This window comes from Aptenodytes patagonicus, chromosome 3, assembly GCF_965638725.1.
Source record: "Aptenodytes patagonicus chromosome 3, bAptPat1.pri.cur, whole genome shotgun sequence".
NCBI classification, from domain to species: Eukaryota; Metazoa; Chordata; class Aves; order Sphenisciformes; family Spheniscidae; genus Aptenodytes; species Aptenodytes patagonicus.
In genome coordinates this window covers 6,199,252-6,215,948 of record NC_134951.1, presented here as the reverse complement: position 1 = coordinate 6,215,948, position 16,697 = coordinate 6,199,252, and the positions used below count along the sequence as shown (strand labels likewise).

The 16,697-nt window shown below is 41.2% G+C and overlaps 1 protein-coding gene across 1 annotated transcript in view; it reads right to left on the bottom strand.

The window, feature by feature from the left end:
- Positions 1-5,082: 5,082 nt before the first annotated feature.
- The window catches only part of CDC5L (cell division cycle 5 like), a 35,559-nt gene continuing 23,944 nt past the window's right edge, over positions 5,083-16,697 (bottom strand). The window contains exons 15-16 of the mRNA XM_076332624.1: positions 7,326-7,538; positions 5,083-5,553 (exon numbers count right to left, since the gene is read on the bottom strand). Of these exons, the coding sequence (XP_076188739.1) occupies positions 5,449-5,553; positions 7,326-7,538 (318 nt within the window). The 3' untranslated portion in view covers positions 5,083-5,448. The remainder of the gene's footprint in view (positions 5,554-7,325; positions 7,539-16,697) is intronic.

Here is a 16,697-nt window from a genome sequence, read left to right as displayed (position 1 = left end):
TTTTGATGCATTTTATTTAGAACTCTATGTTCAGGCCACGTTTGCAAAAAGCAATGCATCTCTGGTGTTTATCACCAGGGGCTCAGATCCAGTTGAGTAAGTTAGAGTGCCCAATTGTGGGTAGTTGCCTCATGTTAGCTACTTGCCTTGAAGCACTTCAGACCACCTTTCACAGCCACTTTAAGCAGACGAGGAAGTGGGACAGCCTCTGACAGAGGCAATTCTGCCCCACTTCCACCTTCGCCTGCATTTCCTACCTCTAAAGTCGGCCCAACTCAGGTCTGTACAGGAGATCGGACAACCAAGCTGGATTAACACATTTTAAACTAAATGTGGCTGTCCCAATGCTTGCACCAGCAAACAAGGGTGCAAAAGCAGAACAAGCAGCAATGGGCAAAGACAAGATGCTCCTTCTGTTGGCACTGTAAGTCTCTGCTTAAGGAAGCCAGGGAACTACAGAGTATCTTGGCCGTTGCTGGCTGGAGTGACTAATTACAATGTTAAAACAGTGCTTATTTCTCTGGAGATTTGCCATGTTTTGAGGAGCTGGCTCCAGCTCTGTTGGATTTCTCACAGGGAACCTGTGCCTTAGAAAAGTCTCCCCCTTAACTCTAGCTCATGCTTGATTTTTCTTATCTGCCGGGTATGGATGAGACACTCAGCTGTTATAATTTAACACTGCTGTCCTATTAGCTTTCCCAGGTACCAGAATCCAACTCAATTGAAGTAAATGACAGTCTTATCAACTCCACGGACTTTGAAGCAGGCTCCAGCTATGGGATTGATCCAATATGTAAATGCCAAGTCAGATTCCAGGAAGGGAGGAAAATCATCAGCTGAAATTGTTTAAAGACTTGCAGATATATCTTGGCATGCTAAATGGAAATGAAGGAATTTCTCAGGGAGAACGTTAAGTAATTCTCAAAATAATTGTTAACACACACAACACAACCCCCATCCCACCTCTGTCACTCAGTCAGGTTATGGTTTACCCACTGCAGTAAACTGTTAAGTAGTTTCACTGTTTGTGGTTATACTTACTATTGTTCTTGGAAACAAAGACCAAATTAGTGGCCGGCTTCAGAAGTTTAAAATAAAAATTTGGTATCAAGGTGTGCTGGTCACTCTTGTGTCCACTAAACATCTGTATTCAATTACAAAGCGTTTTAGAAAGAGAGTCAGGGAGCATTGTTTGGGACATAAACTGGACCTAGGCCCAAGAAAGGGATCTAGAAAGCCCGAGCTCCATCACCACCTGCTGTTGGAAGCACTGACGGCTACCAGTGTCCAAATTTGGTTGATCAGATTTCCTAAGCACTCCAGTTTAAGCTACCACACCTGAATTCCTTGATCTCGGGACGTCCTAGCCAGGCTCTGCTACTCCATTCGCATCCCTCTGGATCCAACAGACACATGCAGAGAGCACCCAGTGTGAAATTTTAGGGGTGATTTCAGCAGATCTAAGACTGGCTGCCTTAGAGTGGGCGCTGAGGCTGTGAATGATACCCAGGACTAACAACCTCAGACAACATCTTAAGCATCTGCCAGTGGTAAGTTACTGTCCCATGGCATTGAAATACTTCTGGAAAAGAAGGCAGGAGTGGTGCCGTAGTCCCACCTGTGTCAATATTTTGTATTGGCAAAATAAAAGCCCAAAGCTCTAGCAGTAGTTACCTAGGATAAAGACAAGATGGGGAAGAGGGAGTCTCTATAGCTTACCATCACCTTTGCGCTTTCCGTCCTCTGGTCGCTGGGGTCCCGATTACAGCAGGGCTCATTTAGGACCCTCAGCAGTACCTGACATCAAGCCTTCTCCAGCATTCTTTCTGAGCTCAAGAAGCACCACAGGGCCTTGAGTACCTTCTGAACCAAAAGGGTCTCTCCCTAGCTCACAGCAGGATTTCTTGGCAGCTCAGGGCAGGTAAAAAGCCAAAGCAGGGTACAACTGAGCTTTAAGTAAGGCAAGAAACTCTGTTCCATATTTTGTTCATTATTGAGGTAGGCAGAAATTTCAGCACAAAAACTGTGACTAGAGACAGGGAGAAAAGCAAACTTGCTTAAGCATCATCTAAACAAACTGAACTGGAGAAAACACTGAACAAACCTTCTGTGGATACCTTTCAAATATAACCACCTCGCATCTGCTGTGTTACATGCTACAAATATGTATCTGCTACAATTAACGATTGGCTAATTGTATGCATTTCAAAAAAGAAGAGAGTCTTTCGTGATTTATCAGTCCTTCTGAATTTGCCATTAAAAATATTTGCTAAGGCAGAGTGTTCGAATACCTGTCTAGCTCCGAAGCTGTCAAAAATACAGGAAACATCAAAGAGGCTCTGCTGCATCCCTAAAAAGAAAGGAAATAATTGTAGTTGTGGTATTGGTAAACCTACAAGGGTTTTCTGTTAATATCTCTAGCTACCACACAACCACAAGAACTGTCATGATATGCATTTATATGATTTTTTCCTTTTGGGTATAACCATCCTAGCTAAAATACCCCATATGCTAAAAGATTGATGCTTAATACTTCTTTCCAGATGTGCTCTGGTTTAGTTAAATATTTAACACATTTCTAGAAGTATGTAGTCTATAATTGCATTAATACTTCAGAAGAATGATGTCCTGGTGAGTAAAGGGGAAGATATTCCAAGGCTGGCCGTGTACCTACTCCTGCCAGTGATCAGTAGAAATCAGACAGGCTGTCTTTAAAAAAAAAATATCTCTGATTACCATTGATCATCGTGGATGGCATTTAAACAGCTACACAACCACAACCCCGACAGTGTCTCCCAGTAATATTCCCAAGGCCTAAAGTGACGTTCTGTAACATGGTAAAATTGCAAACAGTGAAGTCCTCATTTAAATTCAAATATGTACAAGCAAAATTGCATGACGCATGCAACTGGATGTATTTAATTGCTGAATTCTGTGCTGTTAACAATATAGTTTTGCCTTTTTCCCTACGCATTTCCACAAACAATTGCTCAAAAGACCCAAAGTGTAAGAGCTGGAAATAAGATGGATCCCTGAAGAAGCGATGAACATCTCCACAAAAATAAAAACATGAAAGCAGTCCTCCAATGAGATGCTCAACTCTGGCAAATGCATGTATTAAAAGCCTTGGGAATAGCTGACACAATTTTAAACAGTAACATCTAACTCAAGTGTGGTCTGACTAAACAGTACTCGGAGAAGGATTTTGGACGAAATTTAGAGCAGTACCTCAATGAATAGGAAATAATGCATTCACCCCTTTCAATAATCCCATCCTTACCCTTCAGAAGAACAGTCAAAGCAGCGAGAAAATGAAAACCTGTTGAGATGTGGTGAGAGGAGGAGTAAATAGGGAGCTTTTCTCCACCCCACTCCATGGCTGCTCTGGGCAAGAAAGCACGCTAGGCAACCAACTCTCAAGGAGCAACAGGAAATACTACCAAGGATCTCAAAAGTCCTATGTGCTCAGGACATACTCCTTAAACCCCTAAACCATGGCGTGCAACGGTGACCTTGTGAGATGATGTGTCTATGTCTGCAGCAGTAAACTAAACAACGTTCAGGGCACGCTCCCAAGCACTCAGGCTAACTGGCACAGCATCGACACAGGTAATTACGCTACCAGGGCTGGCCACATCCCCACTGCTTATTGAGCGTTCCCAGTCTCCCTGGCCTACACCAATTCACAAACTGTGACCTGGAGGTGCTTTGAAGTCACCAGTTGATCAGAGCCAGAACAGAGCAAAGGACAATGCAGCGCTACAGGCTTGGGGAAAAGTGGCTGGAAAGCTGCCCAGCAGAGAAGGACCTGGGGGTGTTGGTCGACAGCCGGCTGAACATGAGCCGGCAGCGTGCCCAGGCGGCCAAGAAGGCCAATGGCATCCTGGCCTGTATCAGAAATAGTGTGGCCAGCAGGAGTAGGGAAGTGATCGTGCCCCTGTACTCGGCCCTGGTGAGGCCGCACAGGCTCGAATACTGTGTTCAGTTTTGGGCCCCTCACTACAAGAAGGACGTTGAGGTGCTGGAGCGTGTCCAGAGAAGGGCAACGAGGCTGGTGAGGGGTCTGGAGAACAAGTCTTGTGAGGAGCGGCTGAGGGAACTGGGGTTGTTTAGCCTGGAGAAAAGGAGGCTGAGGGGAGACCTCATCGCTCTCTACAACTACCTGAAAGGAGGTTGTAGCGAGGTGGGGGTCGGTCTCTTCTCCCAAGTAACCAGCGATGGACGAGAGGAAATGGCCTCAAGTTGCACCAGGGGAGGTTTAGATTGGATGTAAGGAAAAATGTTTTTACTGAAAGAGTGGTTAAGCATTGGACCAGGCTGCCCAGGGAAGTGGTGGAGTCCCCATCCCTGGAGGTATTTAAAAGACGTGTAGATGCGGCGCTTATGGACATGGTTTAGTGGACATGGTGGTGTTGGGTTGACGGTTGGACTCGATGATCTTAGAGGTCTTTTCCAACCTCAATGACTCTATGATTCTATGATTCTATGACAATTCTAAAAGCTGAACAGAACAAGCAACTGAGTTCCAGCGCTTGCGATGCGTAAGACATATGGACATAGCCTCCACAACCATCGTCCACAAGGTCTGCGCCAAGGCAGAACCGTGATGTTACCCAAGTCCTTCAGCCCACTGTATAAAAGTCAGCAGAAAAAGGTTCATCAACCAGATGGAGGGAACATGCATTATGCACAGATGATTTTAAAAGCATTAATACTGAGAAAATGTAAGGGTACATTTTCTGCTAAAATCTATGGGAACCGTTAGGCTATGTGGGTGCTTTTATAAAACTTAAACCTACCCTGTTTCAGGATGGTGAAGTTATGCTTACTGCCAGTATGACCATTTGAACATCTTGATAAAAATGGGACTGTTTAGTCACATGCACAGAGAAGAATCGGAACATGGTTATTACATGGACCACAATTATCCCACACAGGTCCTTCCCATTACAAATTACAGTCTTGGAAAAATAAAAGCAGCAGCAGGGGAAGGGAAGAAAGACAATTTACCAGAAACACAAAAGAAGCCTGGAATAGGGGAGGATTCAATTTTAGTTAAAAGACAGGCATTTTATTTCCTAATTATTTTTTAACATTCCAGGTTTATTCAAAAGACATTATTCTGCAGGCATGTATCTTACAGGTCTTAAGACTGATAAAACACTAGGAATAATGTGATAACCCTAGCAAATGAAGACATGGCTAAAATCATACCAGAGTGATTTTTTTTTTCCTTTTAATAAAACTTTGGACATTTCAATCCAATTTTTAATACTGGCCAAAGCCATTCATACCTAGAGCATTTGGAATAGTCCATTAAAGAAACAAAACTTGACAAGATGCAAACAGCAGGCTACACTTGATTTCTGCAACTGATGGCAAAAGCTGCTGGAGAAGTATCTGTACACTTTAAAAATGTTACATCAGTGACAAATGGAATTTTGTGCTTTAATACTTTGCTTGAAAAGTCTCTTTATCCAACATGAAGTCAGCAAATCTCTGCTGGAGCTCCTTTTCTCTCTCCTGCTGTCGCTGCACATCTTCCTTCAGACACTGTAAGGAAAACATAATTAAGCAACCAACCAGCTTTTCCAATAGTGACACCCATGAAGATCTTTACCAAAGGTTGTATTTTAGTTCCTTTAGAGGAAGGGATCAGAACTGAGACAGGACATTGCTGAGATTACTTATTTGAAATAGAAATGTAAAACAGAGCAGTTGATGTAGAGTATCAAGAATCACAGTTATCTTACTTCAAATGTCAGGTATCTTACCCTGTTTTTGACAGCAGTTAATATCAAATGCTTCAAAAGGAGAGATTTCAAATGGGAAACTTGCCACAAGCAGTGCACTGTATTTAACAGTTATCCGTGGATTCTTCTTCCATGAGTTTGTTCACAACCTTTTTTGGGTAACCTTCCCAATTAACCCTACATCCTCCACCAAGGCCTTCCACAGGCCGCCTTCCACTAACTATACAGCGCATGAAGGAGAACTACTGCTTGTTCTAAAACTGCCAGCTGCTAGTACATTTGCTCTCCCTTCACCCTCGTATCAGAAGAGACAGTACATGTATTCTGAGAATTAGCCCTGAGTAAAGTGCCATTTACTAAAAACAGGTGTTATTAGTAGCTATCAAGCTATTTAATACATTTTACTGTTAACTTTCACTAAATCAATTAATCACTTCTGAGTTTGTAAGCACATCTATCAGCACTTCTAAACAGTCTTCACAAAATCAGTTTTAAGAACTGATTCATTTTATCTTTTTTACAGCGAGTGGTTGAGAAGACTTGAGACTCAATGGAACCCTTTCTTCTGGAAGAAAAAAAAAATTAAAAGAAAAATTGTGCTCAGATGAGTACTTATTTCTGGGAAAGCAAGCCTGGCACTGGCTCAAGCCTAGGACTGAGTCTTGGTTGAGGGTTGCCTTGTTAGCTGAATAAAGCAGAGAAGAATATCCTGGAGATCCTTAAACTAAGAACAGTGGCTCTGATGCATTGTTTTCAGGTATCTTAGTGTACCTGTTTCTGCTAGTTCTGGGATGAAGTTAAGGTTGCTTAAGAGAAAGAGGTATCTTCCTCCTCAAAGCCGTGCCAACCGGTTAGAGGCCGGTAAGGCAGGTGGTGTTATTCAGGAGCAACGGTCCAGATCACGCATGCACACATTGTTAGCCAGCAACAGGACTGCAGGCAAATGGCCTGAGCTCTGAGGATGGCTCAAAATTACAATTACAGAACAACTGCTCAGCTTCTGAAACTGAGAGGCATGTTTAAATCAGTACAATAACCCCATTTCAGTGCTGGCTTTCTAAAAGTCCAGCCATCTGCCAGTCTGACAACAACGTTAGCTTCAGGGAGTAATACAATCAACATGTGAAAAGAAAGGAGAATCTCCTGTAGTATATACTGGCATTTGGCCCACTGACTTTTAAGGAAGTAGGAGGCTTTACACAAGTTTCAGATCCACCCTAAGTTCTAACAGTAATTAAAAACAAAAGAAGCCAAATTAAGATAGATATGGAACTTCTGCCGATATGCATTGCAGAAGATTAGTAAAATAAACCACACAAGGAAATAAAATATAAACAAAGTTAAAGAACACACTAGTAGATTAGTCCCAGCTTCTAATATATATATCACGGAATCTTTGATATTGAAGTGAATGTCAGAGGAGTCTGGTAATAGCCAAAAGTATAATTTAAAAAGATGATTAAAAACTTGATACAAACTCAGGCTGTGAACCTCAGAGCCCATGCATTGTAAAAACATTTTTTCCACAAAGTGCCTGTATTTGACCTAAGGTATCACATTTAGGAATCTCACCTCCAGTCTCCGAGGGATTGCAGCATCTTCATGTTTCTTCAGTTCCTCAAAAGTACGTAGCTCCAGATGTGCCTGTTCGATTTGGTCCCACAAATCATTCAATTGTTTGATGAGGCCCATTGCTCGAGACTGATAACCACCAAGCAAGATCTTCAGCTTCTTCTCCATCTTGGCAGCCCTCTTTGCTTCAGTTGTCATGTGACCTCTGTTTATCTGCCAGAAGGAACCAAAGAATTGTTTTATTTATCCAGAACTCAAAAGTCAAGGGGGGGAGGGGAAGTAGTAAAAATGTATCTGTGGAACTGTATCGAGTTGATTGAGTTCCTCGATTTCTATTTTAACAAATCATACTACGCATTTTACAAACACCTAGATTTCTGGATTTAAACCTTTACAATGTAAATACATCATTCCAGGGGTGAAGTCCACTGGCCAAAACAGGGGTGATGACACACTATATGAGTACAGCTTTATAGACAGGAATTGTTGCAGTCGCTGAGCTAAGCAAGCAGCCAAGTCACATGATAGCTTGCTACGCCACATCCCACTTAACACAGGAGATGTTCTTTGCCTTAGTAAAGGAGAACTAAACAAAGATATTATGTTCCTCCTTTTCAAAATTATATTCCTAGTCTGCAAAAACAGCCACATCTTTCAATCCTTCTGCCTATCCCAAAAGGATTCATCTAAATCACATTCCATAAAGTAAAAAGGCAATCGGGAATGTTAAGGCAGCTCTGAAATCTGTCCCTCTGTTGCAGAGAACCATACTGAAAACATTTAGACTGGTCTAAGTGGCAAATGAATGGCAATGTTGGGTCATGGAAGCACTGCGAGGAACAGAAGAAGGACTATTAGAATGGTAACTAAATCCTACCACCTATCTGCATGCACTTCCTCAGGACAGCCACATCAGGAGACAAAGGACCAAGACTAAATCCTGGTAACTCACAGAGGTGGGACAGGATGGACACACCAACTATTGTCTGCTTCTAAAAGGCATGAAAGGCAAATCCAAAAAAAACCCCAAAACAAAATAAAATCATGGTCACCATCCCAAGAAGAACCCAGGTGCCATGATGAAAACTCAACAGGTGGTGACCTTTCATTCCTGGTGTCTTCATAAAGCATTTCAGAAAGACCGCTTGGATTCAAATGTCTCGGTAGCTGAATGCTGGACAGATTACTTGATTATGTGTTCAAGGTCAGGTTGGATGGGGCTTTGAGCAACATGATCTTGTGAAAGATGTCCCTGTCCATGGCAAGGAGGTTGGACTAGATGGTCTTTAAAGGTCCCTTCCGACCCAAACCATTCCATGATTATGCATCTTAGTGTTTCTAAGCATGTGAGTATGAGACTGCAAATAAGCGAAATTGGTTTTGTCTTAAAGTAACCTCACCTATCTGTAAGATCTCCCATTCAGCTTTACTACATTGCTATAACGTTGCAACATTATTCCCTCCTGCACCATTCCAAAAACCTGGAGCTCCCCAGTGGCCTCTCTAGTAACGCTGCTTTTGCGCAGGGCTTTTCCCTCAAGGATCTCAAAGCAAGAAGGTAAGATTATCTTTAGCTAACAGACAAATAGTGAGATAGCACAATGAATCAGCTGCCTAAGCTCAGTGGCAAAAGCCAGAAGCAAACCCCCACAATTTACAATCCAATAGCGCACACAACAGATGTGACAAAGCGATGAGGTTAAAATGTGCTATCTAAACCACAAAGCAATTGGCATGTTAGATGTGAAGTTCTCCTTCCTGTACCATTCCGGTGAGTGCTACCTGGTGTGCCCTGGATTTAGAAGTCTTAGTTTCCCTGAAGTTGTCCAGGTCAGTCCTCTAACACCATAATCCAGACATAATCCATAAACGGGCAAGTGATACAAATTACAAAATTCTGCCAACCAGGACACAACACAAACAAGCATATTCATGTTAACATGTTATAAATGTTTTATATAACATTTAAAAAGAGCAAAGGTAACAGAAGCCTTTGTGTATTTTTATACACGTATTCAGTGGGACAAAATTAAATGAGCAGTAAAAGCATTAAATAGCCATCAGCATTTTTAAAGCCTGATAGACAGCAAAGAAATCTTTAACACTGAATCACAAACCAACAAATAACACAGGACTATACGACTGAGCAAAACTGTGGAGAGGTGTAGCATTTCACATCTCTAAATATGGACATACGGTTCCTTGTTGTTTTTTTTTTTTTTTTTAAGGAAGTAGCATTAAAAAAACCAAAACAAAAAAAAACCCCAACACACCCTTTTTTTCCAGAAAGCATTGTGTGAAAGATGCCAAACTCAAGAAAAAAGGAATCAGTCTTCTCAGATTTTGATTTTTGCCACAGTTAAAGATATATTAGTGCAGGAGATGAATAGTGCAGGAGATGAAGAAAACTGTGTAAGTTTTTCAAGTGTTAAATATAAAAGCCTAACTCGGAACCACAGTGGCTAAATCACCTATCCTTGCCTCATTTCTTTAAAAATCAAAGCTTTGCTGGTGAACATTCTTACATACAAAGGAATTACCACTGATCAACCAAAAAGCAGCAGCTTTTCACTGCTTTGAACCCTACAATTACCCAAGATAACATCTTTTACCAATGAAACTAAACTCCACTGGGAAGGAACTACTTTCTGATCGGTCCTTTACAGTGGTAACTACAGTCAGCCAGACAACCCCAGCCACCCCACTAGGGCTAGTGCAGCCATCACAGTCTTATGCACCAAGCTATTGCAAAGCGCATTTCATCAACCTTTCAACCGTCCAACTTTATTAAAGCACATTGTATTATACAGCTGCGTGTTTCTGTAAAACGCCCTACTCCTTAACAATTTATTCACTCATTTAAAACAGTTTTAGTAGGTGGTGCAGAGATAAACAAAGTGAATGGTCAAGGGAGCAAACTGTTAATGGGTGAGTGAAAGAAATTTGACTTTGAGCTGTCTAGTTTGCTCCTGGGGAGAGAGATGCAGACTGCTATGCTTTTCAGATTCTGTTTGCAATGTAGACTTAAGCTATGCCCAAGGTGCTTTAAGCATACAGAAAGGCGCCTCTTTTTCAATATTTATATAAATCTAGAGAAAATTAAATAAATAGATTAGGGATTTGTGAGGATACTCTCTGATGGAAAAGTATGAAAGTTTTAAATGTCTCCACTGGTAAATAATATGCTATTACTGCAACAACAAATACAGCTGTGCGGTCAATGAACTATTTTCCAATTACTGTTTCTTGGATGAAAAACGTGTGTTGAGAGCCACTGACATTTAGAGATCGTGGAATAGATGGATGCACAGGCAAACAGAATTTTGTTTGCAACAGAGGTCTAATGTAACAAAGATCAGTTGTCCCATGTTGTTTCACAGCTTTACAGACAACGTAGAGTATGCTTGGTGTGAAATGAAACCTCAACCAGAATGTCACTTTTCTACAACAGGTTAAAAAAGACCATTTAGAAAGGTTCACTACTCTGTCGTCCCAAATGAAGATCTGTCAACAACCTAATTTTCTAATAAAATGTTAAACACTGAGTACCTGAGGACATGAAATACAGTTATAAGCGCTATCTCCACCAAACAGAAAAGAGACTGGATCAGGGCATTGCAGTCAGAAGTCCTGAATTATCTGCATGCTCTAAGCATCACCAGTAGCAGTGGCAGTACTGGGTTGGTCTCACACTTTTACACGCTTCAGTTGGGATTCACTTTGCTTGGCTTTAGACATCAACATCTGAGCTTGTCACCCGAGATCTTCCCATAATCAGCAGAGAAATTGGCAACTCTAGGGCATGGCTCATCTGATCAGGGCCTCATAACGAGGCTAAGCACGCCACTGGAGTGCTCTTCACTGACTAAGATGCTCGTTCAGACACCGTTACCTAAGGTCAGGTGGATCAATCCCACCCTAAGCATGTACTGTTTTAATGTATGAGATATAATAAAGCATTTTTTTTCCTCCAAGAAAAGCCAAAGCCAGTTCAAATCTAATGCTTATTATAGCATCAGATCCTGATTATTTAAGTACTCTTGAAATTTTCAGACAATGAGAACTGGACTTAATATTTCCGTGTTGTTCTGGATATAGATTCTTACTTTTAACTACTAGAGCTCATTAGGTTGTATACTGCTACTCAGCCCTTGCTTTTCTACTTAGTTCCTTGTCTATCTTGGACTATCATAGGCCTCACTGCTGTAAAAAGAAAAATAAGAAAAGAGGGAAAAAGAAAAAAAAAGGCTCCCAAGTATCTAAACCCAGAAATAACAGCCCTTTCTCCCTTCTCTGCTTATAGCAAGAAATGTGAACACTCACCACCTTTCCTCCTCCCTCCCAACTGCAAGATTTTAGGACCTACTACGAAAAGGTCAAAAGGAGGTCTCAGCTTTTGTAACAAATACTATTTATTAAAAATTGCTGACTGCTGCATTAATGCCAACAACTGCATATAATTTTAGTTCAAGCTTCGTAAAATTTTAAGGCTCAGATACCAAGCTAAAAATTCCAAGCAGTTATGAAGAGGTGTGTTTAAACAGTAGTCTACATTATTTGCTTAAAGCTAAGAAATAGATTTCAGTAAAATCTGACAGCCATTTCCCCCCTGAACCTAGCAGAAAATATAAAGACATTTGAAAGATTTCTCCACTTAGTTATTTATTTTATACTGGTCCTTGGCCAGCTTTGGTTCCACTGACTTTTGTACCAACTATAGCAAAACAAGAACAGCATGTACAGACATGGGGTAAAATAATATATGATGTTAGGGCAAGTGTGAGAGCCTCATCCCATCCCAAATCTCTTATGTAAAAGCCTTCCCTCGTGCCTAGTAGAGTTGTGTTCAGTTTTCAATACTACACTAAAGATCCAAAGAAATCAAAACAGAGCAACAGACATAACAGAGGTTTATAAAACGTAATCTAGAAAAGGGAGACTGACTGAAAAAAACAGGGGTTTTTTTGTTTCTCTCCGTCTAACAAAAATAGAGAAAATGAAGACAGACACAACAACGTGTTTTAAATATCCCAAAGATCATTGTGAAAAATTAGTCTGTTCTTATGTCCACTAAGAAAGAGGGATTTGATTTTGGCAAGGAAATTTTAGATAGGAGGTTAGTTGTAAGGTTTAACTAAGAACAACAAAGAACAGGGGAAGACTGCTTATGAGAACAAACATCCACTGGGAAAGATTTAAGAAAAACTGACCCTGAGGAAGGAAGGGCTCAAGTGCCTTCAAAACTGCATTTTCACAATTCCTCATCTCACTACTGAGGACACCCCTTCTCAGTTCAAAGGGCTGTTTTTCCCTGTACTGACTGTTTTGTTTTCCTTCCATTAAATGTGGAGCTTCTGGTAATCCCCAAACAGCATTAAGCTCTCTTGTCTTCTAATTGATCTTAATCATGCCTGATAGATAAAAAAAACATGGAAAAAGAACTGCTGTATGTTCTTACCAGACCCATAGCCAAACGTAAACCAACTTGTTCCGTGACCTTGGAGAATCAACATATCATCATAAAGCTGCTTAGCTTGTGCAGAGAAATCCTCTGCCAGCTTCAGCTACGCTGGCTGAATAGGTTACTCTTGGAACCTATATAGGACTACTCCAAATGTTACTGCAACTTCCTTCCTCACCTCAGACCCACAAGTGGCCCTCCCATACTCAATTCTGCTGGCAGGAGCTGGATTAACTTAATTTAAATAGCAGGGTTTGTGAACTTGCCTTATATTGGCTCGGTCAGCCAGAGTAGCTGCAATGAGACAATGCACACTAAGACGACAGCCTTCTGCTCAACACCAGGTTACACCGAACAGGCTTCGCCAGCATTTCAAACCACCCCAGTGACAACGATGACCGTAACACTAGGGCATCCTCCGTGCATGTTTAGGAGATCTGCTTTACAAGCTTGATGGTGCACTCTACAATAGCACGTTTTTAAACAAAAAATCATTAATTGCTCTACTTAAAAATACTTTTCCACTTCCACGCTCTTGGACAGAATTCTCCATTTTTTTGCTTGAAACACTGTTTCATCTGTCTACAGTTTGACTAGGCAAAACTCTCTGTAGAGCCTGCCTCTTACCTCTGAGTTAGTAAAACGTAACAGTCAACTCTGCTGGAAACTTAGGCTTGGGGTTACTATCAAACAAAAAATTGCATTTCCAGTGTAGAACAATATGGGCTCAATCTATCAAACTGACATCAACACTAGCATTAGCTCAGCTAATCAACCGAAACCATTCCATGGCTTGACGCAGTTTCAGCACTCTGCTGTGACACTGAAGATGCTTACTTAACGTACGAGGGGGTACGGGGATCATTAAGAAAAGGTGCTGAACAGTATCAGAGCAGTCAAAAAGGGACAGTGTATGTAACTTTCAAGAGATGGCAAAGTAGGATTTAATTCTAATTGACTAGGATCACACAAAGATTTTCATGGAAAGATTCGGTCATAGGTGATCCTCAAATTAAGGCACCGCTGGTATGCAACTGCAACTTCACAACTGAAACTAGACAAAATGTTCAAAGCTTGCATGGAAATATAAAGCTACTTTTCCCCAACTTAATAGGGAAGCCTCAACATAAACTCCTATATTGTACTTTGTTATGTAGATCATATATCATTATGACTTGCAGAACGCTATTCTCTCTACTTGCAGTCAAAACTAATAACCCAAGAGCAATCTCCATGTGAACTATGTTTCAGAAGTTATGACGACTTGCCTTCAAACGTCGTAACACGAGTTGGTAGGACTGTTGAGTAAAGACAGTACAGGGTACATCAAGAGCAAGTGTTCCCACAGAAGTTCATAGCATCCAACTATCTAGATCTAGAATAATCCAGAAAGTTACTGGATAAGTTAGCAGTCACTGCTGACCTACAATGATGACATTGAAGCCCACTTTGAATATTTTTATTTGGCAACTGCTTCTAAGACTAGCAGTATTATCAGTGATACACATATATCACAATCACAGTAGAAACACATCTAGAAGAGCACAATTTAAGAAGAAAAACAAATATTTTATTTTTACTAAGCTTTTCTGAAAACTCCCTACCTCTCCCAGGGTGGGGGGGGTGGGGGGGGAAGAAATTACAGTAAGATTACAGACAGCAACAACTACCTCAGGCTAACAGCTTTGATTAACTCTCAGCAAACATGGGTTACTGCTGTGTCTGATGAGATAATATGGCAGCAAGCACAATATTATTACCTTCCAAAACGTATCACTGCAAACCCAGAGTTCTTGGACTGGTCTCTCCCAAAGAAGAGGCTAACAATCTTGTGGAAGCTTACGCAATAAACAAATTAGCAAACAGCCTGGTTCCCTCTCAACACATAGCAGAAGCCCCATGATGAGCTTGCAGCACAGTCACTAGTACTCTATTCCAGCAGCTACTATTACACAAGTATGTAATGAAGCAAGTTACTTTGTGAGCAGCAGCTCACACTGGCCCAACATTCACAGGTTCTGACACTGCTTCACGTTAGGACAGGCTTTAAAGAGCGACAGGTCTGTAGATGAGGTGGCTTCCAGCAAAAGACCGTATTAATTTATACTTTTCTCTGACCAAACACATTTTTCAACAGTGATGGTGTGCAAAGGCCTTTTGCCTTTGTCAATGCTGAACTTCATTTCTGAGTACGTAAGTTCCCATTTTTCAAATGTGAAATCTGATTTCACCTACCACCACAGAGGACATCAATGGGTTTAGACATGGAGGGAAAAAAACTCTCCCACAATGAGCAACTGGCCAAACAAGAAGTAACTGCTATGCAGTCTAAGCTTATTTTTAAAGAACTTTTTCATTGCTCATTTCCAATGTTTTAGCACATCCAGGACCGAGGACATGCAGAAGATGACTTTCTTCTACATGAAGAGTTATCCAGCCCCCCCCCAAATTATGACCTTAGAAGACAGGCTAGCACAACGGTCCAATTTGAAGACAAATTTCTGACTCATAAGCAAGATCACAGAAATAAGAATACAAAGAACCCTCTTACTGGCATTCATCCGCTTCCTTCCAAAGGTCCCAAAGTAAGTCAATAGCAAGAGAACTGGTATGAAATCAACTAGTAGCATTTTCCTCTGAAAATAACTGTTTAACAGCAAAAATATAGTTCGGTTTCCCAAAGCTGTTCAATTGGCAGTTTAGGAAATGTCATTGTTTTAAGAGTTGACTAGTTACATTTGAATAAAACTAGATCTGCTTTCCTCCTTCCTGCTCATGGTGATGAAGGTTTCTGGGGGGGTAGCTGCTAACCGCAGATGTAATTTGTGGGGAAAACCAAGGACGTAATAAGTTAATTCACCTAAAGGGCAGGGAACAATGGAGTTTTCTTCCAGACTCGTAACACACAAAGATGCTCCAGCTCGACTCAACAAGCTCGAAATGGAAAAGACAAGTACACTTGAAGATTTAGCAGTTTTAGGTAGTGATTTTCAGTCACAGGTCTGTAAGTGCTTCACAAACAAAACTGCACAGAGACCCATACGGTAGACATTACTCCTGTTCCAGTGACAGAGGAACCAAGGGAGACATTAAGACCTAGTTTTGTTTCACTGATCTGAGGTGCTCTAGGTACCTCTGTAATAAAAAGAGAAAAACAGGAAACCCGAGAGGGAAATTCAACTCTTAAATGGGCCAAGCTGTTCTCAGGAGGTGCCCTGTCTCTCTACCAAAAACAAAAGGGAGCCTAAGGCAATTGCAGCTTTGTTTTAGTTAGGAGGCTAAAATAAGGTGTATCGAATCTGAACTCATAGGACTTACTCAAAAATAGGCAATGAATACTCACCTGTGCTAGAAAGAAAACACAAGGTTTCTGGCTAAATCCGTTTATCTTCCCTGGCAGGGTATTCTTTCTTACTGTAGACATAAGTTCTCCTTGGCAGTACAAAACCTTTTATTTATTGCTTTCCTCATTATAGGTTATGGGTTACCTTCATTGTGGATCTCACAAATATTTCAAAATTCTGCAAGCAAAGACGTGATGTGTTACAGCTACGCTGATCTAATATCCAGCTACTGTGGAAAGGGGTCTGCTGCTTAATCTAAAAATGACTTTTTTTCTGCCAATTCAATGAACTGATCCAGATTACCACAGAGTTATAAGAACGCTGGTACAAGGTCAGAGGTAATGGCAGGGGGCAGCTGGAGAAAAATAAGTAGCGCTGACCCTTTTTGGCACCAGCTAAAATGTTAGAGCATCCTAGCTATAGCACAAACTGCATTCTAACCATTCCGGCAAACAGTAAAAGTGTTTTCACACACAGGTAAAGACAATTCTTAAGGGATCTGCCATATATCTGTGTTGCCCAGCAGAAGTATATACCCTCCAAAACTGCCACGCTAAATACATGTAC